Source organism: Cydia fagiglandana, chromosome 21, assembly GCF_963556715.1.
Source record: "Cydia fagiglandana chromosome 21, ilCydFagi1.1, whole genome shotgun sequence".
NCBI lineage: Eukaryota > Metazoa > Arthropoda > Insecta > Lepidoptera > Tortricidae > Cydia > Cydia fagiglandana.
This window is the reverse complement of record NC_085952.1, coordinates 10,238,633-10,265,229: the sequence shown is the minus strand read 5'-3', so window position 1 is coordinate 10,265,229 and position 26,597 is coordinate 10,238,633. Positions and strand designations below refer to the sequence as shown.

Genomic DNA, 26,597 nt, shown 5'->3' with positions numbered 1-26,597 from the left:
CCGCCCGACGTTGCTTAATTTCGGTCAAAAATCACGTTTGTTGTATGGGAGCCCCACTTAAATCTTTATTTTATTCTGTTTGTAGTGTTTGTTGTTATAGCGGCATCATCTGTGAAAATTTCAACTACCTAGCTATCACGGTTCATGAGATACAGCCTGGTGACAGACGGACGGACAGCGGAGTCTTAGTAATAGGGTCCCGTTTTACCCTTTGGGTACGGAACCTTAAAAACATACCTAGTGCGACGCTCAGTTTGTGCTAGTTAATCTGTTCCTCGCTTAATGCCTTCTGTAGATCCATAATATCGGCCGTACGGAGGCGAACTTCCTCTGTAAAATACAATTTTTTTATGATTTGTTCTTCGTTGGAAAATAACTTCTTTAGATATTTATTATTATTTATTTGTTTTCACTGACCTGTTGTCTCATCAATTTTTTCGTTCAATGCAATCGCCTCCTCTAAATCACCCTAAAAATCAAAATACATTGATGACGCAGGAGTGCAAGAACTTACCCAAGCTTATAGGTACACACACAAATTGTATAATGAAATATTGGAAGTCCCGTTTTCAGTTTAATTTTAATTTCAAATTAGAACAGTCCATAAATCCAAACGCATTCCTCATAAACTTCCAGACTCGTATACAATGGCATCCCTATTTGGCATAGTGGCACACTGCGAAATGGGAAATTTCTCCTACTCTAGTGACTCCGCCTACGCCTGTCGAAGCTTGGCCGTTATTATCGAGTGACGGCGTAAACATATATAAACGCACCCGTTTCTGACATAAATATATCTCTCCTGTCTTCACTTTTATACACTTTTGGAAACAACTCAAAATCTTACGACTTTTTGAATGAATTTCTGTTGTCGAAACTGTCGATCGTGTAATTAAAATACCATTTGCTCTCAAAACTTGCAAACAGAAAATTTGCTAAAACCTTACAAGAATCCAAGCAACTTAAGTCAGCGTTAATGTGGTAACCAAACCAATAGGTATTAAAACTACGAGTTAGTAACCTGGGTCTTGACTAAAATGTAATCTAGCAATTCATAATAATTATATTCGATAGATCGATTTTGTTCGCGTTTATTATTTCTAATTATCTAATGCAATCGTAGTTCTTGATCACATATCGTATAGTATAGCTTACGAATACGTACTTAATCGTATTTGATAAAATCTGGTCAAACGTTAAATATAGAAAATACAACAAGAGTCATCATTCAGTCATGATATCTGAGAAACAGTGACGTACTTTGAAAGTTAGATTCGCGCAAGTTTATTAGGTTATACAGTGTGTTTTCTGTAACAGGAGCAATAAATTAAACTGTAGGCTGTACTCCTCAAACTGACCAACATTTGTTCAGCAACTTTTGAAAATAACTCATGTTTTGATTTTTATTACACTTTAAAGTTTATTCTAAGACGCAATGTATTGCAAATTTTGTTAATTTAAAAGCGTGACAACTTGACAAGTAACGTCAAACACACTGATGTCAGCGTACATTGAAGGCAATATTTATTTTGTATGAAAAAGAGGAAGTCTAAAGGATTCATAATTTTTAAAAATTGCTGAAAAATTGAGGAGTAGAGCCTTTAGTTTAATTTATTGCTCCTGTTACAGGAAGCACCCGGTATATACTATAATATTCCTAATTTCCATTAACTTACATTATTAAATCGCGCAAACACTAACTTGGGATCATTGGCACGCATGCCAATACCGTGGCATGACCGGGGGCTAAGCGTTTAGCCAAAACCGGCTATCAAATAGCCATAAAGTTGAAGTAAATCCCAACATTAGAGCACCGGGTAACCCTGCGTTTATCGTACAGGAGCGGACACCAAAACTGTGTCAATGGCATTGAAATAGGGTCGGAAATAATGAATCCATTGTATCATCTTTGGCCAAGATTCTTGGCACATAGCACAGCCTTAATTGAATAAGATTTTATGAAGATCTAGGTCGAATAGCCCTTTTGATATTAAGCCTAGACAACATTTACACAAGAATAAAGACATAAGATTATCATGTATTTTTAGGGTTGTGTCTCCAACGGCAATTAAGGAACCCTTATACTTTTAAGGAAACTTTTTAAATTTGTTGCATTGAAATGAATCGACCCAGGTGCTACTTAATTATCAAGTGTCGATTAAGGATTGAGACGAGATGTACAGTTGCCATCAAATATATCGGAGCGGGCAAGGCGTACACAATATCTAAACACGCACTAAATCCTTGACAATAGAGGCGTATTCAGATATTTGTGAGCGCCTTGACCGCTCCGATATATCTGATGGCGACTGTACGAGCATTTTCCTGTTACTAATCAACGGGCGATTTTAACGAAAACTAACATGGTTGTGTGTTGTGTTACAGGTGACGCGCTGCGGAGTGTGGTCAAAGCGGCTCTGCCGCTTTAAATGGACAAACGCAAGATGCTGCCAAAGAGAGCGCGTATGGATAGCATGCGGGGGCCCATTGCCAACGGACCCCTGCAGTCGAGGTCAGCCACATATATTTTAGTTTTGCTTTCATAGTTGTAAGCCGCCGAGCCGTCGAAATCTCATCCCGAGTCTCGAAGTACGAAAAATTATAATATGGTTAAAGCAGCGGTCAATCGCGCTGGCGCCATGGCGGTAAGGTTAGTATGAAACCATAGTAAAGTTTCACTTTCACTTAATACCTTACACGATATCCTTTACCACTTATTTTAACCTTGATCCAGATTAAAAATATGTAGCTTTAATTACCTATATTATTTTAATGTCCCATGGTCTCTATGGCCAACTATTAGGAACAAACAGGTATTGTCAGCAAAGTTTTACTGAAACAGTAAAAAATAAAAAACCGTTAAAAATTCAATAACTTCCACACGTTGAGTAGTATCTGTTGGAAAGTCCTATTATCTTTCAAAGTGTAAACTCAAGAGGTAGCCTACTCTACCTCTAAGGTTTACACAATGGGTCGTGTTTCTGTACGCAGCGCCAGCTCCCGAAGTCCAACAAACGCGCCAGCTCCCACAAAGCTCCGTCCATCTTATTGGGTTCACTCAACTTATTCTTTTCCGCGCTAATCCTATTTGGTTTCCATCAAAACTTGCCCGAAGGGGTTGCCCCGCCCTCCTACCCCCCTCTTTGTTTGCAACCAAATCTGTTTTCGTCTGCCCCGGCGAAAGTTTCCTCCAACTCTGGAAAACTCAGCGTCCCCCGCTCGGAATTACTTTCTCGTTTCCCTGAACTTTCTCTCGGCAATAATAATAATTCTCCGCTATGACGAAAGTTTAAATTATTAGTTTAATCGCACTGGCTTGCTTTAATTATTCGGGGGTGTTCTGGGGAGGCCGTGATTAGGCAAGTTCTCTCGGCTCGTCAGACAAGTTGGTATTTGCTTGCCGATTTAATTTGCCACTCAATTTGGCTCCGTTCTCTATAACTGTTGTGTCAATAGTCCGTTGTAGGGTCCGTTTGGGTATGACTCTTACTTAAGATCGAATTATAAATAAAAACAAGGCAATTTCAATTCTTTATTTAACTAAAATACCTTAGGTTGACTTTTCTCGATTGGTTCCGATTGCCTTTTGAGCTGTAAATCTAACACTATTTAAAACCAAACTATATGATTTTAAAATTAAATTATACTTGTTCCCGTATGTTAGTGTTACACAACAGAACTACACTACAACAACAGAGGATTTACCCGGTTCATTTCATGCATATCTTGCAGTCTGTCTGATCACGTAGTCTGTACAGAGCGTAATCAAGTACACCTCACCTAGTCCGATAACACGTATCAAACAGACCTTGACTCCGCGACGCGGTCACCGACATTCAAATTAAACTTAATTCATGTATTAATAGGAACCGAATCAACATATTAAACAGTATTATAATACAACTTATGACGCAGTGTCTGACTGGCGCGGCCTGCGCTACAAGGATAAGTTCAACAAAACAATCTAACTTTCCACTGGCATTTCATTACGCTACGTAGTGGCCAACATGTGCTCTAACGACCACGTAACAGTTATTAAAATATGAAGCTTAGAGGGAAAAGGGCGTAGGTAAATATTTGAGAGCTAGAACTATGGCAATCCAATAGCTTACAGAATCGATTGCTACGGTGAACACTAGTTCACTACACTACACACACACTAGTGGCATATACTAATATAACTGCACTCTTCAATCACTATAATAATTGCGTATTATATACAACCCCAATAAGGCCTAGTTTCCCCTCTGGGTTAGAATGTCAGATGGCAGTCGCTTTTGTAAAAACTAGTGCCTACGTCAATTCTTGGGATTAGTTGTCAAGCGGACCCCAGGCTCCCATGAGCCGTGGCAATATGCCGGGATTACGCGAGGAAGAAGATATACTCTCTGGATTTCAGTCACGTTACCCTACTTCATGCATGTACCGACTCGCCAGTGCTTGGCCAAGCGATGCGAACCCACACCTGCATAGTTATACGCCCCGAAGTTAGCGGAGACCTTTGCCTCGGGTATTGTATAATAATTTCATGAATGCTTGCTGTTGTTGCAGTTATCCGCGCGTACGTTAAACTTTACCACGGCATGTGTTTAATTAAACACTGCCGATGATCTTTCTGTAATATAGTTTATATATCTGTGCATTTAAAGTGAAAAGGATATTAGCTGTGCTAATTAATCAAGACGACTAATAATGAACAAGCTCTTAAATACTAATTAAAATTCATTATCAGAGGTCAGAATGCTGCTTGAGCTATTTGAGCACTGAGCAGGTATCTCCTTATCCCCCTACCACGGTTTATCTTGTAATAATTACGACTAGGGTTTGCAATCCGGATCCGAAATGTATGAAATTATCCGGATCTGGATCCGCGGATCTTCCCATACATTTCGGATCCGTTGTGCAAACCCTAATTACGACACATGCATTTCCTGGTATGAAGTTTCTACGGTAGTCGGTAGGGCGTAATTCGATTTGTTTCGCCTTATATACCCGACAAAACAGTTTGTAGTATTGCATACCTATTACACTACAGCTACTGTTATAATTATACGGTGAATCACTGCACCACTACATACAGACGACGGCAAACTTACGTTCACTATTTTGTACCTTTTTCCCTGGTAATAAGGCGATTTGACGTCACATACATGTCGTTTAATTATGCTATTCATTCAACTTGCGGCCCTCGTCTGCTCTCGGCCGTCCAAAGCATTAAAATTCGTTAGCTCGTCAAGCATTTGGCTTTCATTCAATTTACTAATGATTTCGGGACATGTACGTTTATATCATTTAATCATGAGATTTCCCGGTCGTATTTTTGTATAATGCTTTTTGTGAGCTTTAGTTTGTGGTGCTTTGCGTAGATTTAGCACCGAATATGAATATGCATTTAGATAAAATGTATCCTTATGTGGGACGGCGTTGGCATGATCAGTTTGTTATCATTCGGATTGCGTCTGTGATGATTTACTGCTACGCGGAGACGTCAGACGGGATGAAATTCTATTTTTAATTGTAAAGGGTATCTCCACAGAAAATTTTGCGTTGCATCATGTACCGTCGCCTTAATTCTTAATTTAGAACTGATTTTAATTGATAACAGTACATATTTATTTACAGTTTCTTTTTAAAACGTAACTGTTATTCTGTGTTCATTGAAGTTGCCTTCAAGGTCAAGGTTCAGACCACAAGGATTGTATACGAAGGATTGTATTTTGCAATATAAAGGCCTTGGAATTGTTCTGAGCAAAAGTATTTTGGCTTAGAAAAAAATTTATTATACCTACATATATGATAATATTGATAATCTAACATCACTTATGTTTTCAATCATAATTATACACTTGTAACATTGTGTACAATCACTTGCAATAATATGTTACTCTTCGAAGGCAGTAAAAATAAGTGACACGCTTTTATGGCTCTACAGTTAAGATCGGGTCAGATATTTTTGCGGCCTTCGAAGAGTAACATATTGCAGATGACTCTATGACGTAAATGTATAATTAGTACGAAATGACTACAAACATATACGGAATTACAAGAATATGGGCGTTAGCATTAGCATAAGGTACACTGGCGTTCAAAAGTGCATGGAGATGTTGTTAATAAGGACTGTATCGTTTATTATAAATACAACTTTACTTAGCCGTTTTTTCTGGTATTATGTTTTTATTAAAAAATTACACATATAGTTTAATTAGTGCTTTAATAATAAGTAACATTTCGTCCTGGGAGATCACGTAAAGCATATGGTTTGGACAATATTTACCCAATCCTCCCGAGTAACTACAACGATTTCGGACAAATACTACAAGAAAATTTACGGTTTGCGAACAAGATAAGTATTACACAAAAAAAATCGTACTATGTAAACAGCAATTACATATGATTCGTAAAGCGAAACATCTGGGCATAGTCTAATCATTTCTTTTAGTTGGAAAAAAAGTTTTGGATCTGTGCTTGGTGGCCTTTTTGAAAATATGGCATGTTACTTACGACAACCCCGACTTTGGTATACAATATAACCATCATGGAGCGTTTCTATCGACCTGTTCTAGCCATGGTTCAACGCCATGAATGTCCGTTAGGCTTTGGATTTCGGTAGATTCTTTTAGCTGTTTCCGTCATTTCCCTGGCGTCAGAAATTGACGGGAATCCAAAATGTTGCATAAAAAGTCGTTTTCATGTAAAGATAAAATACACCACATTTATTCTGTGGATGTTCAATTGAGCAATCATGAAAAGGACACTTAGATGGCATATTTTGGCAGCATATTAACCTTTTGTTTCTTTAAATCGTACTAAGGAATCGGTGAAATAGTCTCAAATTAAGCTCGATAGGCTTGTCCGAATTACATTTGCTAGAAGGTATTAAAATCATCATAAAGTCCCTAAAATAAAATAAATGTAAAACATTCTTATATCAGATATGTCTTAAAAATACCCCCAGATTATACCTTAAGAACATAGTAATACAAAATAATACACACGTCAACAGTTAGACCAGGTTTTATCTGTATTTATAATAAACGATACAGTCCTTATTGAGGCATTACGGTCGACACCTATCCATGCACTTTTGTACGCCACTGTACCTAGTCAGTTATACCGCAAAAGCGTTTGAAGAAATACTTCCTGTTATCCTATACTAGATTGCTTATTAGTACTTATGTTTAAACGCTTCATGTTCTATTTGCAGGCCGCTGGTGGCGTTGTTAGACGGACGGGACTGCACCGTCGAGATGCCGATACTGAAGGACGTGGCGACGGTCGCGTTCTGCGACGCGCAGTCCACCTCCGAGATACACGAGAAGGTACGTCTCAACACATTCAAGGGAAAGCGAGGAAAACCGCCTCAACATCTTAAGGCTCCTCTACACGATGGGCTAATGCCGGCTACTCCAAGGGACGCATTTATGCGTTAGAGGGAGCAAGGGATATTGCTATCTCATTCTAACGCATGGCTGCGTTCCTTGGAGTAGCCGGCGCTGACCCATCGTGTAGAGGAGCCATTAGATGCCAAACGCCAACAACGTAAAGAGAGACCGAAGCCCTCTTACGCGTATACAGTATAACGCGTCTGGCCAGCTCTATTGTAACGCCTGCAGAAGAGTCTTTAAGACCAAGTTCGGCCTGGCCAGCCACATTCGGGCCCCTAACAGGCGTAATCCGTAATTGCTGAGGTCGCCGTCACCGAAATCGATGAGGAGGACTATAACCCCATGACCGCTAAAGATGTTAACTGACGCTCGAGGCTACAGCCCTCCATCGTGCGTTCCCACAAGGTTTACGATGACGCGCCGCACACGATAGGTGTGGCGTCCAAATGGTTAAGTTAGATAGCTAATCCTACACAGAGGGCTTACCACGCGAACCACGTTCGACGTGTTGCCTCCTGTCACACTTACGTACGAATTTACAAGTGCGACAGAGAGGCAACACGTCGAACGTGATTCACGGTAGGCCCTCTGGTCAGAGTATGGCTCGAGCGAACGAAGCTACTCGGACTGTGTAGATGTGCCTTGCCCCAGGCATATTGGGTTGCGTTGTGGCCGCGCTTGCGTTTGGCTCAGCCTATTGTCATTGTGTTTGCTACGCTGGGACGGTTGAGATGACGAGCCAGTAGGTCAGTAATTATTTTTCAATATACATAATGTTGATGACTTTCAATTTACTTACATGCAGTATGCATGATTTACTTATCAATAGGGTTCACTAATGTACCAAGTGAAAATTTACCACTTAACCGAGTTGGTTGATAATAATGTTAATAGGGTGTTGCGGTGTTGGTTATATGTTTACCGGATTGTCGTTGTTTAGCAACCAAATAGATAATACCAAAAAGATGCCGGCACGAAATAAGCTCTATTTAGGCACTCAGAAGCGACGAATGGAAAAAAATACCAGGCTTTTATCGTATTATCTAGCCTAACGACTGGAAGTTGTCCATTCGTCCGCGCTATACAATCGCTTCATCAAAGCTGGCGTGAATGAAATGTGCAAAACGAATGACATCAACCATCGACCATCGTGTGAGTGACATCCTATCATAACAACCAACTAGCATTTCGACATACATGTATATACTGTCGTGTGCTCATCCCATTCACATCGGCTTTGGTGAATCAATATATAGATTATGAGAAAAATAGATAGAGATCTCTCTTAAAGTTGGTCAAACCAATTGGTAAGTCACTAACCAACAGGAAAACTATTCTCATCCTTTTCTTTTTGGTGCTAGTAAGACAAAGATAGTATGATTCTCTCTGTCTATGATTGAAATGAGAGTCCTTTGACAAACTATAACTATCATATTTGTGGGTTACAGTCGTGATTAAAACGTCTATCGAGCCGAATAGAGCCAAGTAATGGTAAAAGGTGACTGAAAATTAGATTAGGTTCATAAACAGACCTAACCGAACGGTCAAAGGACGCTTAAATTTTCTAAAGTACCCCTTAAGAAATTTCTAAACTTTTTCGTTTAAAAAATTATGTAATTTTGAAAACCCCTTCTGTACCTCGATTCTTGATCTCCCGGTTTGCATATTGTAACTCCCCTTTGTATTGTAGGTGCTGAACGAGGCGGTGGGTGCGCTCATGTGGCACACCATCATCCTCACCAAGGAGGACCTGGAGAAGTTCAAGGCGCTGCGCATCATCGTGCGCATCGGCTCCGGCGTCGACAACATTGATGTCAAGGCGGCGGGGGAACTAGGTAACTTAAATTTTAAAGGAAAAAATAGAAAAGTAACGCTTCCGGCAGGACTTGAACCCGCAACCTCCGCAATCCGCGCGTTACTCTTAACCATTTGAGCTACGGCAGCCTACCAGGACCTCGCAAATCTTTCATTCCTTTCTTTTTTTCCTTTCATATAAAATTTGGAGTATCGCTCGCAGACGTATCTGCTTGTTAAAAAATGGACTAGGTAGCGTACTTGTTTACTTATATACACTGCTATAACTAGGCACTAGGGTTATACTATTCGTCAGGGATTGATAGTCCCGAAATCTAAAAATAAATCGAGTTCTAGAAGAGCTGAACTAGATTGTACAGGTCTAGGCCTACGTGCCCTGAAGAGCTTTGTCCAGCAATGAACGGATACAGGCTGACAATGACGATAATGCTAGTCTGAATACCCCTATGTGAATGTGGAGGTGAAAAAATTCTGTTCTGCTAAGCTCTGCACATTTCTATGTTCGCCTTAGCTCTTTTTGGAATAAAAACGTTTTTTAAGTAAGAAACCAAGAAAATCAACGTCTCGCTGCACCTTCAAGTTAGGTGACACAGCTTACAGTTTGGGAACTCCCAAATTCTAGCCTTGATATATAAAAACATCTCAAATTTGTTATGTCCGCATAATACGTCTAGGGTTAAGCTAGACCTAAACGTTTTTCGAAGTCATCATATAAAACAGGCTACTCATCAATAATTCAATAACCTTACCCACTTTCTAGCGCCTCGTCTGTCTGACTAGACTAGTAGCTAAATAATTAATGCGGCGCAAGTACCCCGCCGACATTGTTTCCGCCTGAATATTGATGACGGGTGACCTTTCACATGTCTGCTCCGAAGCTTCCAACTTATTTTGACTGTCGCGTTCAGAGCTATCTATTAGCATATGACTGATTGTGTCTAGTTCTTATCTCGGCCGTGGGTGTTGTTCGGTCGATAATTCGATGAGGACTTCACTCTTTAATCAAATGACCCCGTAAATATCTCCTAGGGCTTGTGTACAAATCACGCGAGGTTCGATAGGGGGAGGGGGGTCACGAAAGAATCACGAGAGATCACGTCGATTGAGGGTATAAGGAGACCTCACGTGTATTTTTCTACAGTGAACGAAACTGAGAAAAAAAAACCTACCACATACATAAATATTTACTCGGCACTTCAAAATAGCGAGTCTATTTATAACGAAAATAGAAAAATAAATAAGATTTTCTATATACAGTACTATTTATCTTAGACTTAGGTCGAATAACAAATTTAAAAAAAAATCACGTGAGGTTGTGTGGGGGAGGGTTGTGTAGCCAAAAACCTCACCAAATATCACCAAGGGGGAGGAGGGGTCAAAAAGTAGCCGAAAACACCTCGCGTGATTTCTACACAACCCTCTACATATGTGTCATACATTGAATATTGTCTTCACTGTCCACCCTATCTTGGCTTAGTTTAAGTTTATTCGTGATTTGAACGTGTGAATGGTTGTTTCCAGGAATAGCAGTATGTAATGTGCCCGGCTACGGCGTGGAGGAGGTGGCCGACACGACGATGTGTCTCATACTTAATTTATACCGGCGGACCTTCTGGCTCGCCATCATGGTGCGGGATGGAAAGAAATTCACAGGTAACAAACACTCTGTCTATACATTACATTAAGACAACAGGGCCGTGAACCCACGGGCAGTAAAAGGGTTAGACAGAGGACATCATTGAGCATAGATTGTAAAATAAGTTGTGAGGAGTTAAGGATTGGAATTTAAATAAACAATCCATCAATGTAAGTCATCAAGGTACCTACAGAGAATATCCTCATCTTGGCTAGACAACCTGGGCTTTGAGATTTAGATTCCGCACAGGGTGGGCCGATCTTACAGCATATTTACAGTTCAATACAAAATTGTATGAAGAGTCAGAAACTGTTGAAACTTAGGTGTCTGACGTTGTCTATAACTGTAACTTGAGGGGTGAGGTGCAGGCAATAATGTTTTGTTGTTTCCTAGGCCCGGAGCAAGTCCGCGAAGCGGCAGCGGGCTGCGCGCGCATCCGCGGCGACACGCTGGGCATCGTGGGCCTCGGCCGTATCGGCTCCGCCGTGGCGCTGCGGGCCAAGGCCTTCGGCTTCAACGTCATCTTCTACGACCCCTACCTGCCCGACGGCATCGAGAAGTCGCTCGGACTCACCAGGGTCTACACGCTGCAGGTTCGTATATTAGAGTTTGTCTAAGCTGAGTCAGCAGCGACATTTCATGGTGGATGTTTACGGCACGGCCGCGACATTGCGTGACTGGCGACGGCGGCGGTGGCAACCATGGGTTGGAGCGAGACACAGCGATCGGGCTTTCGTTCCCACCTATGGTTGCCGCTGCCGCCGTTGTAGTCGCCAATCGCGTAATGTCGCGGTCGAGCCGTTTTACACTGCACTGCAAGCGACTCTGTGCAGCGTTAACTTAAACTGACGGGAGTAGTCATATCCGATCGTGACTAATGCGCTTGCATTCACCCTGAATATGGAATCTCGGAGTCTTAAGAATCGTAATAGCTAGTTTTTCAGCAATGTCTTCATCATATTTGTAAGGAGATAGGCCCGAGTTTAACGGCGCTTGTAGGTGGTCATTTAATTTTAATGTTGTGATTATGGTTAAGCAGCTCATAAAAGACTAACAAACACTCAAAAGTTCACATGATTAAGGCCATTTTAATTTGTCTTCTTTACCGTTGAGTAAATAGATTTGTCAGTAAGTAGTTGCTGATACGAATCTAATGAAACACTCCTAAAAGCCCAGTTTTGAAGGTAAATGAGATGTAATTGATGTAATAATGTTTGGTTTCAGGACCTCCTATTCCAGAGTGACTGTGTGTCACTTCACTGCAGCTTAAACGAACACAACCATCACCTTATCAACGAGTTCACTATCAAACAGATGCGTCCAGGTATGTTCCTCCTATCTACTTGTTAGAACTTGACCTTTTCAACGCTTTATGTTATAAATGAGAGCGTTGAGAAGTGTGTGTGGTGTGAGATTGCACGATAGAATTAGGAACAGTGTGATAAGGGAAAAGTGTGGACTGAATGTAGATGTAGTGACAAAAATTGAGAAAGGTATGTTGGTTGGATATGGTTTGGACATGTGGAAAGAATGAGTGAAAGAAGGCTGACAAAGAGAGTGAATGAAGGAGAAGTGGAAGTGGGAGTTGGAAGGGGTAGACCTCGGCGGACTTTCTCTGATCAGATCGGGGAAATCCGGAAGAAAGGCCAGGTCAAGAGCACCCTAAACCGGCGAGCGTGTATGAGGAATGTTATGAATGTGAAGGAAGCGAAAGAGGTATGTCAGGATCGTAGCAAGTGGAAATCCGTGGTCTCTGCCTACCCCTCCGGGAAATAGGCGTGATTATATGTATATGTATGTATGTATGTATGTTATAAACAAAAACGTTATTGACACGCCAAGGTCCCCGGCGCAAGCGAGCTAATGTAAACCATACTTGAAAGTGTGACGGTTACTTTGACAGCGTCCGCCATAACCACAGAATAAGTAATAGTATTATCATACAGAACGGACACGCACCGCCCCGCCCCGACTCGGATTACCTCGCCCCGCGACTGAGTTCTGACGGACTCCTGACGTACGCTCAGTTCGGCTAGCGACGCCGCGACGCGATGACGCAACGTTCAAAATGCCGGTGTATTGTGCGATGTACGGGTAGTACGGATACCTACTTATTGTAGAAATGAATAATAATATAGTTTTCCAAAGAGGCGAAATATGTATCAGTAAATAAGTCTCTACCTTTGCGTAAAATAATAATATCATATGAATTAAAACCCGTTCGTTGAATTTGTGAATGTTAAGCCAACATTTAATATTTTGTTACCAAAATTATTTTAGGGGGCTAATTAAAATGGAATAAAGGAAACTAGTACATTACTTATAATACATTTATTTGACTAAACGACAAATATCTAAGTTTAGAAGTGTCAAATGTTAACTTATGACATTATAATATATTAAATAGCCTCGGCTAGCTTACTACAGACTTAACTAAAAATATGAGAGCAAATGTGGGTTTGGCGGCTACATTTCTTATGGTTGGGCACTCTGGGTACGTGGTATAAATAATAAGGAAAATTATTTAAAGTAAGTTGGGCGCCTTGGAGAATATAATAAATTGGTTGTCTCTGACCTTTTAAGTAGTGACATTAGAAGGAAGGTACCACTGCCGACACACTAATGGAGACTCATGTCGCAGTGCCTCTGCATCCATGGTAGTTGTAGTAATAGCGAACAGGCCCCGACCGCCGGTACACCAAGCTGGCTGGGGGCTGCCTTACAGCCAAACTGTAGACTAAGTGGTAGGCCCTGTAACGAGTTACAGGTAGTAAGACAGGGTTCACAGACTTTTGACAAGCTGGAACCTAAATAAAGGAGAAAAATCGGTTCATGATTTAAAGAGCGGACCCCCGCATGGGCGTAAGGATTACGAATTCAAAAACAAGTAATTAACTTACCCATCGAGGAGAAGCGGCATACGTGGCCGGGATTGACCAGCATGTCGACTCGATGAGGCCTCCACCAACACAACATCGTCTCACAGGACTTCCATATAGGATAAAAATCCGGGACTGTGAAATAAAATTCACCACGCTATTAAATGGAATCTTATGCACAAAACCCGTCGCAAAAATCACCAAAATACTCACTTAAAAAGGAGATGTCTCCCGATGGGATGTATTATAGCCATTAAACGGCTTTCATACGGCGAAACACCGCAAAAGAAAACGGTCCACGATCTTCATTTTGACAGGAAGAATAATGACAAGTCAAATGGCAGAGTTGCCACAGCCCGAACTGGATTCGTGCGATCCTAGATGATTTTGAAAAGAAAACATTACCTTTCTTCTTTACTTTATTTGGACTAATATTAAATAGAAAGAAAAACAATATTTGAAGACAATTTTAATTTACAAACCCCTTTCGATTAAAAAAATAAACAAAAATGTAGGAAGGCACCGAAATTATTTTTAATCTAGCAACCCGGACCATGTTGTTATCGACTAGGCTCGCTAGATGGCGGTAAATGTATCAAACGAAGACGGGTCACGTACAAAACAGTATTGAAAAAATGCAGAGTTAAAATTTTATTGTTACAGTGCTCCCCTACCCGAAGAAAATTTTGACTACGGCAAAATTTTGAGCTGGCCCCCAGCTCGCAAAACCACCCTCTTATTTTCTAGACGAAGTCCCATAAAAAAATCGACACTAAATTCATAAAGGAAAGCAACGACCACCCAATTCGAACCCACGCATTAAACTATAATAAAAAAAATAAGCACAGCCGAGCTGTGCACAAGTTACCACCTACAAACTATAATATTACTGTACTGTAATATACACTATGATACCCTAAGCGTATATTAACCTTATAGCCAATGAAATTTAACTAACTAATATCGGTGACTGCTACTTTACACCATTCAAGTAACGCGCATTTATCAGGCCGTGCCTTAAGTCGACACAGGTCTGGACGCGGAAACGAACAATAACACAACAACAATGATACATTGACCAGCTGTGTCTAAACGACAGGCAGACGGTAACGTTCGAAACAACACGAGACACACAAGGAAGTCGGCTGTACAGGCTCCATTTCAGGCAATGCAAGTCTGTCAGTCTGACACACAAAAATCCGATGTTTGCGGACAACGCTTTAAGGCGTGTACCGCATAACAACCCCCTAACATCAACATTAACGTTCACGCATATGATTTAAGTCATACCGCAAAGCGTTAACAAAAGAAGACGGCACTGCTATTAAGAGCTTGACGGTTTAAAATCCGCCAAAACCCGACCAGCCAGTGCCGATTGGAATGCTGGTTTAAAACGCCAGCACCCCGGTAAAACACGCGAAGAGTCTTTAAATCGTCCTCTTCGCCCCCCAACAACAAACAAACCACGTGCCTGAGTTACGTTTGCTCAGACACGATCGGAAGAAAGTAATACGTAAACAAAACTCCTGCACGCAACCATAAAAAAAAAACTCCTACCGAAACATCAACAACAAAAAAAAACTGCGCGATCACCGATATTAAACTAATAAGTAAGTATTTACTTCACCGAAGGTAACAACAATAAGGAAAAAACTCGATTTAAGTCGAGACAATAGATAAGGAAAAGTAGGTAATAAACATAACTCCCGTACGAAACAATTGTGAAAACTACTACAATAAGATTCGACCTTAAAGGTAAACGGCTATTTGAATATCGGTAAGTTATTTAAAAAAAAACGTAAGTCAACAACAATAATTGTGACTGACTGTACCCAACCACGTCAAGAAACTATTTAATATTAATTTTATTTATTTTAAACTTCAACTCCAAACATACCGTAATAAATTTAATAAATGTAAACTCCTGCTGACTGTACTTCACTATAACCTCCAAATTTGCTCCCTTTACATTATGTAATAAATTTATAATTAATAAGACGGTCCATCCTTTCAAACAAGATTACCATTGTAGTACAATTACCAGTAACTAATCCTTCACATCAAGTATATAAAAAAAAACAATGGAAATTAGGTATTACATTTTTAACACTACTACTAACCCTCTAGTAAATTAAAAACTTTTGTTTGAAAACAAATCACCAAAAAAAAAAATTTAAAGTGAAAAATAAATTAAAGTTTAAGCACTTAAGCACCTCACTACCCGGTAAGGGTTTAACCTTCTGTGAGTGACTCTAAAACATGATATAAATCACAAAAACAAAATACAATAGTCAAAACATAGTGTGTCTGCTATCCGGTAAACTACAACGTCTTTTATGAAGTAAAACTTTTAACATTAAGAGATACTAAGGAAATACATTTATAAAATAAATTGTCAAGTTTACGACAATTGTCTAAAATTGCTTTAAATTAATAACATCTGGAGTTTAAATACCAGCAAATGAATAAGTAATTAGACTACAACTCCTTTACAGTACAACATAAGTATATAAGTAGATAATTGCCAACATGTGGCTGTCCTAACCACAATTAAATAGTGTTAATTATTTTGAATATTGCAGTAAACAAAGGTAGGTACAATAAAGCAAACAGGATGTCCAACCATAAGTTCCTTTAGCTAACTTATATGTGACTAAAGGGTGCTCGCCAAAAGAAAAGCCCCGCGATGGGTGACACTGTTACCATTATTATTTTAGGGGGCTAATTAAAATGGAATAAAGGAAACTAGTACATTACTTATAATACATTTATTTGACTAAACGACAAATATCTAAGTTTAGAAGTGTCAAATGTTAACTTATGACATTATAATATATTAAATAGCCTCGGCTAGCTTACTACAGACTTAACTAAAAATATGAGAGCAAATGTGGGTTTGGCGGCTACATTTCTTATGGTTGGGCACTCTGGGTACGTGGTATAAATAATAAGGAAAATTATTTAAAGTAAGTTGGGCGCCTTGGAGAATATAATAAATTGGTTGTCTCTGACCTTTTAAGTAGTGACATTAGAAGGAAGGTACCACTGCCGACACACTAATGGAGACTCATGTCGCAGTGCCTCTGCATCCATGGTAGTTGTAGTAATAGCGAACAGGCCCCGACCGCCGGTACACCAAGCTGGCTGGGGGCTGCCTTACAGCCAAACTGTAGACTAAGTGGTAGGCCCTGTAACGAGTTACAGGTAGTAAGACAGGGTTCACAGACTTTTGACAAGCTGGAACCTAAATAAAGGAGAAAAATCGGTTCATGATTTAAAGAGCGGACCCCCGCATGGGCGTAAGGATTACGAATTCAAAAACAAGTAATTAACTTACCCATCGAGGAGAAGCGGCATACGTGGCCGGGATTGACCAGCATGTCGACTCGATGAGGCCTCCACCAACACAACATCGTCTCACAGGACTTCCATATAGGATAAAAATCCGGGACTGTGAAATAAAATTCACCACGCTATTAAATGGAATCTTATGCACAAAACCCGTCGCAAAAATCACCAAAATACTCACTTAAAAAGGAGATGTCTCCCGATGGGATGTATTATAGCCATTAAACGGCTTTCATACGGCGAAACACCGCAAAAGAAAACGGTCCACGATCTTCATTTTGACAGGAAGAATAATGACAAGTCAAATGGCAGAGTTGCCACAGCCCGAACTGGATTCGTGCGATCCTAGATGATTTTGAAAAGAAAACATTACCTTTCTTCTTTACTTTATTTGGACTAATATTAAATAGAAAGAAAAACAATATTTGAAGACAATTTTAATTTACAAACCCCTTTCGATTAAAAAAATAAACAAAAATGTAGGAAGGCACCGAAATTATTTTTAATCTAGCAACCCGGACCATGTTGTTATCGACTAGGCTCGCTAGATGGCGGTAAAGGTATCAAACGAAGACGGGTCACGTACAAAACAGTATTGAAAAAATGCAGAGTTAAAATTTTATTGTTACAATTTAAAGTACCTAAGGTAACTAGACCTTCTACACAGATAATATATTCCTCGTAAATGTTTTATTTTTAGTTTAACACTCTTTTCACAAAAAAGAACTTGTTGGTCGCGGGACATTCGCGTTTGATTTTTAATTTAATTTTAAGAATTTAAGAAATAATTATGTATGTTATATAAAATAATCAATAGGCATCAACAATAAGGTACATTGAATAATGGCGTGTTGAAAGTCCAAGTACGTGCAGGACTATAAACTGACAAAGCCAATTCAACAATTGGAGCGAAATAAAACATAAACCTATATTTTGTTAAACATAAACCTATATTGTGTTTTTTACGTATTTCGGTCGAATTATGCAACGCAGCGGGCCGCTCGTCGTGTCCTTCGGCTGGCCTCGGCAAACCTCGGCTTCGCCTTCCCCGCCGCGCGCCGCACGAGTCAGCCCTAAGCCACTTACTCACACAATGACGCGTGTACAGACGTGCCGTGCATACATATAAACGCAAATGATTTTCGATGTATGGCGTGTCAGCCCTGTGCCATAACACTTATAATTGTCCATGGTGCTGTGGGCACGACTAGTTACGACGCCGAACGAAGCCGACGAAGATAGAAAAGGTTGTTACGTTTAATATATGGTCTCGTAACGGATTGTTGTCTTTTTAACTATGAGGGGGAGTTAGCGGTCTGGTGGGATTGCGTTGTTGCACTTTGTTATGTCGGTATCGTCTTGGGTCGTCCCATTCGTTTTTCGTCAAGTTCTTAAATTAGTCCTATTCTGCTTTCGTCAATCATTCTACATTCGTCACAATCGTCGGTGGCTTTCAATGTAGAATCAAGTGACGAAAGCAGAATAGGACTACTACTAATTTAAGAACTTGACGAAAAACGAATGGGACGACCAAAGACGATACCGTTTCGTCGCAGCGTTGATTATGCGAATTTTACATAATATAAATATATTTTGTGGTACCTATGCCACATTAATCGTCGCGGCGACGCGACGCAAACGTAGCACAACGCATAATAAGGCTTGGTCCTCTGTCGACGCGTCGTCTTCTACGCTACCTCGTGACATGAGATGCTTTTTGCGATGCTAGTTTTAGGATTATTGAGTAAGATCTCAGCCTCTTTCTCTCTCTCTCTCTCTCTCTCTCTCTCAAAATAAATAAGTACTCTCTTTTATTTTTTGTCTACGCTTCTGGTGTAGGCCTCCTTCATTTTACGACACTCGTCACGGTTCTGTGCGACCTGGAGCCACTTCTTCCCCGCAGTCCTTTTGATGTCGTCGTCCCAACGTATCTGGGGTCTACTTTGGGGACGCTTCTCCCCCCGTGGTCGCCACTCGAGCGAAAAGATCTAACTGTATGGTCAGGCGTGGCCCACTCCGCCCTTTCGTTGCTTTGCTACAGGTAGCTAAAAGTACATCCGTTCCACACCAATTTTGGTGGCTAGCCATAAGCCGAGCGTGGCGCTTGCGCCACCCAGCGGTCATATCTGTCCTATTTGTTAGAGAGTGAGTCTTCTGTACCTCATCATCATCATCATCTTCTCAGCCATAAGACGTCCCCTGCTGAACATAGGCCTCCCCCTTTCATGGGGGGTGAATGCCATAATCGCCACGCTTGGCAGGCGGGTTGGCGATCGCAGTCGAGTACACAGAAGTTGAGGGACGCTGCTCCCCGTCCACCAGTGGCCTTGGACGTAGTTTAAGGACATACCCGGGTCCGGGGCTTCTGTACCTAGTAGTATTATTTATTCTGTGGCGAAGTGAAGATCTGGGCGTAACTGTATGGTGTTGTGTTGCAGGGGCGTTCCTGGTGAACACGGCCCGCGGCGGGCTGGTGGACGACGAGGGGCTGGCGGCCGCGCTGAAGCAGGGCCGCATCCGCGCCGCCGCGCTCGACGTGCACGAGAACGAGCCCTTCAACGTGTTCCAGGGCCCGCTCAAGGACGCGCCCAACGTGCTCTGCACGCCCCACGCCGCCTTCTACTCCGACGCCAGCGCGCAGGTAACATAACCCTGACACTTAACACCGGATAGCGGTGCCGTCATATGTGACATTCCACGGCAAAAGTTACCTTATGGCGGCTGGCGCTTACGTCGCATAGCGCAGCAATAATATTGGAGCGACGTTAATAACAGCGTAAGCGCCAACCGCCATAAGGTACCTTTACCTGTAGGACGTCACATATAGCGGCCGTCTCCATATTATATAAAATGGCTAAATATGGGTGTCGTAGTATTTGTATGGAGACGGCCGCTATATGACGGCACCGCTATCTTAGGAAATTACCCGCGTTACCCGCGGTACATACATTTGTTTTAACCATGTGTGCGAGCGTGCGTTTCACGGTCGAAGGGTTAGTATGCAAACTCGGTAGACCCTCTGAGAGGCGATTTTCGGCGTGGTGCAATCTCCTCAAATCAGTTTGATGCTCGTATAGTGCCAATGCTATAAGTTGATGAATATTTAGCAATTTCACTATCATAATTAACATCAGTAAAGGTAGCATTCGGTTCTTGACGACCGAACAACACGGGTCGTATGACACTGTCGAGATGCACGCAAAATGGCGGCGTTTTCTTCGCAGGAGGATGAGATATTGTCTAAAAACACATATATGATGCGAGGCTCAAATGTTACAGATAACACTGTGTGCGAAAATATTTGACAAGAAAATATGAAATAAATAATTATAAGTGTTGAATTTTCTTTTTTCTCTAAAAACTTCCGACATCTCGAAACCACCGTCCTGTAGGTACAGCAAAAGCAGCTAAAGATCGCCGGTCGTGTCGCCTTGATCTGTATGCTATTAGTCGCTTATCGACAGGCGACCGTGGTCGCTAGGTCGCAAGGCCGCGGTCGTGCGTTGCGGTCGCTAAGAATCGAATGCTACCTTAAGGACCTTTATAGATTGACATTTTTATGTTGTGTATCGCAGGAGCTCCGCGAGATGGCGGCGTCGGAGATCCGGCGCGCGATCGTGGGCCGCATCCCGGACTGCCTGCGCAACTGCGTCAACAAGGACTACTTCCTGCCCGGCGCGCCGCCGCAGCTGCCGCCGCCGCAGCCGCCGCTGCCGCAACCCCAGCCGCAGCCGCCGCCCAGCACCTACAGCGAAGGTACATACACACACACGACAACTGCGTCAACAAGGACTACTTCCTGCCCGGCGCGCCGCCGCAGCTGCCGCCGCCGCAGCCGCCGCTGCCGCAACCCCAGCCGCCGCTGCCGCAACCCCAGCCGCAGCCGCCGCCCAGCACCTACAGCGAAGGTACATACACACACACGACAACTGCGTCAACAAGGACTACTTCCTGCCCGGCGCGCCGCCGCAGCTGCCGCCGCCGCAGCCGCCGCTGCCGCAACCCCAGCCGCAGCCGCCGCCCAGCACCTACAGCGAAGGTACATACACACACACGACAACTGCGTCAACAAGGACTACTTCCTGCCCGGCGCGCCGCCGCAGCTGCCGCCGCCGCAGCCGCCGCTGCCGCAACCCCAGCCGCAGCCGCCGCCCAGCACCTACAGCGAAGGTACATACACACACACGACAACTGCGTCAACAAGGACTACTTCCTGCCCGGCGCGCCGCCGCAGCTGCCGCCGCCGCAGCCGCCGCTGCCGCAACCCCAGCCGCAGCCGCCGCCCAGCACCTATGTAGCGAAGGTACATACACACACACGACAACTGCGTCAACAAGGACTACTTCCTGCCCGGCGCGCCGCCGCAGCTGCCGCCGCCGCAGCCGCCGCTGCCGCAACCCCAGCCGCAGCCGCCGCCCAGCACCTACAGCGAAGGTACATACACACACACGACAACTGCGTCAACAAGGACTACTTCCTGCCCGGCGCGCCGCCGCAGCTGCCGCCGCCGCAGCCGCCGCTGCCGCAACCCCAGCCGCAGCCGCCGCCCAGCACCTACAGCGAAGGTACATACACACACACGACAACTGCGTCAACAAGGACTACTTCCTGCCCGGCGCGCCGCCGCAGCTGCCGCCGCCGCAGCCGCCGCTGCCGCAACCCCAGCCGCAGCCGCCGCCCAGCACCTACAGCGAAGGTACATACACACACACGACAACTGCGTCAACAAGGACTACTTCCTGCCCGGCGCGCCGCCGCAGCTGCCGCCGCCGCAGCCGCCGCTGCCGCAACCCCAGCCGCAGCCGCCGCCCAGCACCTACAGCGAAGGTACATACACACACACGACAACTGCGTCAACAAGGACTACTTCCTGCCCGGCGCGCCGCCGCAGCTGCCGCCGCCGCAGCCGCCGCTGCCGCAACCCCAGCCGCAGCCGCCGCCCAGCACCTACAGCGAAGGTACATACACACACACGACAACTGCGTCAACAAGGACTACTTCCTGCCCGGCGCGCCGCCGCAGCTGCCGCCGCCGCAACCGCCGCCCAGCACATACAGCGAAGGCACTATACATATACACGACACTATTACTTAAAACCTTGGATCCTATTGTGACTACTACAATACTACTCCCCAGAAACCTCGAAAATGATCACCAGACATCGGATTCCGTGGGGCGAAACTTCTTGACAGCTAGGGACTTCCTACGTCGATAAACTCATTTATCGATACTAGTTCTAAATACTAGTGATCACACAAAGGTTTGCTTATAAAATATTTTTTTATTAAAAGAGTATTATATAATAAAATAAGAACTAAATTTTCCTCTTCTTTTTTTAAAACGTTTTTAAAAGTTTACTCGTCACAATTTATTTCTTCATGACTGTCCCATCTATTGTTGTTAAAGTAAACTACCAGAATTTTTTCCATATTTTCGGGCGTTAAGCGTCTCCGTCTTGGCTGAAAAATCCATTTCAGGTGGCTAAAAGACTTTTCAATTTCTGTGGAGGTTATAGGAGCATAGCAAAATTTCATAAAGTGATCAATGGTATTTCGTTTATTTATCGGTTGTAATGTAACTTCTTCACCTTTTAATAACAAATTGATTTTTTCCATTGTGTTGTACCCGGAGTTTTTGTAAAAAACGTTTTTAAATTTATCGTATACGATTTTCCCCTTTTTGTCCAAAAATATTTTAGATAATGCAGACTGTACCTTCTTCACTATTCGCACACCCAAGTCTAGAGACAAATTTGTTGCTTGTAATTTCTTTATCGACTCTTGAATGATATTTAGATTGTCGGCAATAAATTTAAGTTCACCCTGAAGAGAAGATTTATTTAGTGCAGCCTTGGCCATTTTAACTGCTTTCCCATCTGATGCAGAAAATGTATGCAGAACTCGTCTTATATCTTCAAAATATTTAGCGTAATAGTTTGCTGCTTGCAACCATGTGCCCCATCTTATAATGGTTGGTTGCGGCGGTAGAGGTACATTTGGTAACATATTTTTAAATACATTGATTCTCTTGGGACACTTCAAAAATACTTTTTTGACGGATGATATCAAGTTATTAACATTTGGAAACAGATATCTAACTTTCTCAGCAACCCTATTTAATCCGTGAGCTGCACATGTTACGTGAGTCATATTTTGAAAAACTGAATCCATTTTCTTACCCATTTTTATCATATAAGGTGCTGCGTCAGTCACCAACAATAGCACTTTTTTGAAATTATCGCTATTTGAATCACAGCACCAAAAATTTGACAGGGACGTTATAATCAAATTTGCAATAGTTTCATTATTTGTCTGCTGTAAACATTTACTTGCAATAACATACGGCCGACTTGGTGTGCTGTGAGAAAGTTTGCCAATGACAACATTTGCAATTTGGTCACCGTTAGAATTTGTAGTTTCATCTACCGACACGTAGATGTAATTGTTTCCAATTTCGTTCCTAATTTGTTGATACGTTTCATTATAAATTGGAGAAAGATAATTTTTTCTGATAGTAGATTCCGAAGGCACTGAAAACTTCCCATATCGTCCAGAAATGCAATTTTGAATAAAACCATAAAAATTTGGATTTTCTAATTGATACCACGATATATTGCAGGCCACCATGAACATAGTAAGCTCTTTGTAGAATTTATATTTTTCTTCTTGAATACTTGTATGTCTTCCGGTTTTCAAGTGCCTAGCAAGAGAATAATTTTTGCGATGAAAGGTCACTTGACATTGGCTACAGCGTAGCTTAGACCCGCGTTTAATTATTTCAGGATGCTTTTTAAGCAAGTCTTCTATTTTTTGAAGAGGCATTATTTATTTTCACTCATAAATATAAAATCTGTAATAAATAGCACGTCTTTACAAATGAGAATGACAGTGTCTGATGACATTGACAAGTATTGTTTCATAGTGAGTGTCTAAGTAGGTAAGGTACTTCTATTTAATTATCTGAAGAGGTTAAGATAATGGGTATCAACTATTTTATAATGCAATCGGTACTAGCCTTATCTATGTGTAACCTACCGATTATTTTAGACGCTATGTATGAATTTCATACTGGTCTTCAGAACAATAGTTACGAAAAACACACTATGTTGGGGGCGGTCACTAGTATATAGAACTAGTATCGATAAATGGGTTTATCGATATAGGAAGTCCCCAGCTGTCAAGAAGTTTCGCCCCACGGAATCCGATGTCTGATGATCACCTACCAAATATTGTGACTCCGAAAACCTCAAAAACGATTACCAATGATTTTGTCCTGGAAAACCTCGAAAACGATTACCAATGATTTTGTCCTAGAAAACCTCGAAAACTACTGGCAACGATACCTCTGCAATGGATGCGAATGATGTTGAACATGATTGTCTGTTTGCAGGTATGAACGGCGGGTACTACGGGTCGGGCGCGGCGCAGGCGGCGCACTCCACCACCGCCGTGCACGACGCGCCCGCGCTGCCGCCGCAGCCCGCGCCGCCGCCGCAGCCCAGCCAGCCGCCCATCAGCCTGGTCAGTGCTGTGTGTGTCCCCAAACTGTGCCCCGCCGACGAGGCCGTGCCTCTGCCGTCTAATAAACTGTGCTAGTGATCCAGTGGTGGTGGGTTCAAATCCCACCCGAGACAGTAAAATTTCCCATTTTCAATTTATTTCTAAGCTTCATAGCATCGTTAGCACACGTTTCTGCTTGATGCAAAATTAATTTAGTGTTGTAAACTGTTACAACACTCAGATTTCTCGAACAAGTTTCTCCCTCAATATATTCCTTTGTTTCGCCTCTACATTTTAACATTGAGATTTTCACTTTTATTTGACATAAATATAATATTAATATATTAGTTGAATGCCACATTGTGACTGCAGCCCCTCCCACTAGCTCCTACAATTAGTTGATAATAGAGTTGTTCATGAACAAAAATATTAATGAATATATGTTTGTCCGCAGCCAATGAACGCGTCGGACCCGGCGAACCACTCGCTGAACAAGGAGAGCTCGGACGTGCACTAGTGTGCGGCTAGTACTGCTGCCGTACTGTGCTAGTGCACCATCGTACTGCCGTACTACCGGCCGCGCACGAACATACAAACAATAGTTTTATCCGCGCCGCCGCCGTCTGCCGCGCCGGACTAACCTACTACCCGCTAAAGTGAAGTGAATGTTGCGTGATTTAAGGTTTACTTTTTATATATTTGGAACTTCCTTTAGTATAATTCGGCTAAACAAATGTAGCTTAATAAAGTGATAAAATCGTTTACGCAATAAATACCGACGGACGAAAGTACACTATGATTTGTTGTGTGTGATCGTACTATCCGAGTACACGAGTTAGTCTATTCGATGTGAATTAAGAGATTTATATTTCTAATTTTAAGGGGAATCTGTATGAGAAACGTATGTGTGCCTGCGGGCGGTTTGTTAGTGGCGTGTGTCGGTGCGATCGTCCGTCGCGGTCGCAGCACTCGCGACAGTCGCACGGCAGTCGCAGACGGCAGTCGCACGCGGCTAGCCGCAGCATTTCACCGCATTTCACCCGACACGACCCGGTCCGACTCGCATGCATTCGAACTGTTATTTTTAAGTATCGACAGATGGACTGTAGAATTCTATCATCACACTTTGTAAACAGGAGGTCTTCATTTTTTTATTTTGAAATGTACAAAATCATGCTTTCATTTGATATTTTTTTCTAAATAGCGTTTAAGTGAACAGTTTGTACATGAGAGCACGTTAAACATAGACCGTTGGCGGCGCCCAACTCGGGCCGCCGTGTGACCGAACATTGGTATTTAAAATTAGTATTTACTTACATTTTAGTTTAATGACAAAAACAATGTGTATATTTTATGAGAAAGTGAAAAGTTCTTAAATAAAACTATTGTTTTCGGATTAATAGATATGTAGTTTTATTTCTTTTCAAAATTGATCCCGATTTGTTTCAATTTCAATATGGCGATGTTACACAAATTCAACTATATTCTTGATTATTATTACTTACAATAAGATAACATTATAAATGGCTGTAAATGAGCTCAACTGTTAGGTACATATAATTTTCATCACACTTGCTCGTCGTGCAAAACTAATACAATGTATCAAAAAAATGAACAGTCTTATCAAATGTCCCTGTATGCTGGTTAAATTGCATTTATTTACTGTGAAGTGCGATGAAATCGATGTGATACTAATTAACAAATGCATTATGTACTAATCATTACATTTAAACAACCTGTACCACACATTTCAAAGTACATTTTTTATAATATATTTAATACTTTTATGGCCAAGTTATTGGGACATTATGCGATAAGTACACAATGCGACATCTATGCTTTCACAACTGAATTATTTTCAATAATTTAGTTCCAATAAAGAATATATTGGTTATATGCACATCTGTCGCCTGACCCTTTGAGGTCTGATTCAATGGTCAAATCACATTCATAATTATGCCCTTTGACTGTTTTGTTTTATCTTCCAAAGTCAGGAATAAAGTGGGTAAAGCCTAACAAGTTCCTTTTTAGCCCT

The 26,597-nt window shown here is 42.2% G+C and overlaps 1 protein-coding gene across 1 annotated transcript in view; it reads left to right on the top strand.

Moving 5' to 3' along the window:
- The window catches only part of LOC134675273 (C-terminal-binding protein), a 107,436-nt gene extending 81,472 nt beyond the window's left edge, over positions 1–25,964 (top strand). The window contains exons 5-14 of the mRNA XM_063533493.1: positions 2,386–2,512; positions 7,205–7,319; positions 9,076–9,220; positions 10,722–10,853; positions 11,230–11,429; positions 12,061–12,160; positions 19,502–19,704; positions 20,639–20,819; positions 24,453–24,583; positions 25,017–25,964. Coding sequence (XP_063389563.1) covers positions 2,430–2,512; positions 7,205–7,319; positions 9,076–9,220; positions 10,722–10,853; positions 11,230–11,429; positions 12,061–12,160; positions 19,502–19,704; positions 20,639–20,819; positions 24,453–24,583; positions 25,017–25,079 — 1,353 coding nt within the window. The 5' untranslated portion in view covers positions 2,386–2,429 and the 3' untranslated portion in view covers positions 25,080–25,964. The remainder of the gene's footprint in view (positions 1–2,385; positions 2,513–7,204; positions 7,320–9,075; positions 9,221–10,721; positions 10,854–11,229; positions 11,430–12,060; positions 12,161–19,501; positions 19,705–20,638; positions 20,820–24,452; positions 24,584–25,016) is intronic.
- Positions 25,965–26,597: the final 633 nt, after the last annotated feature.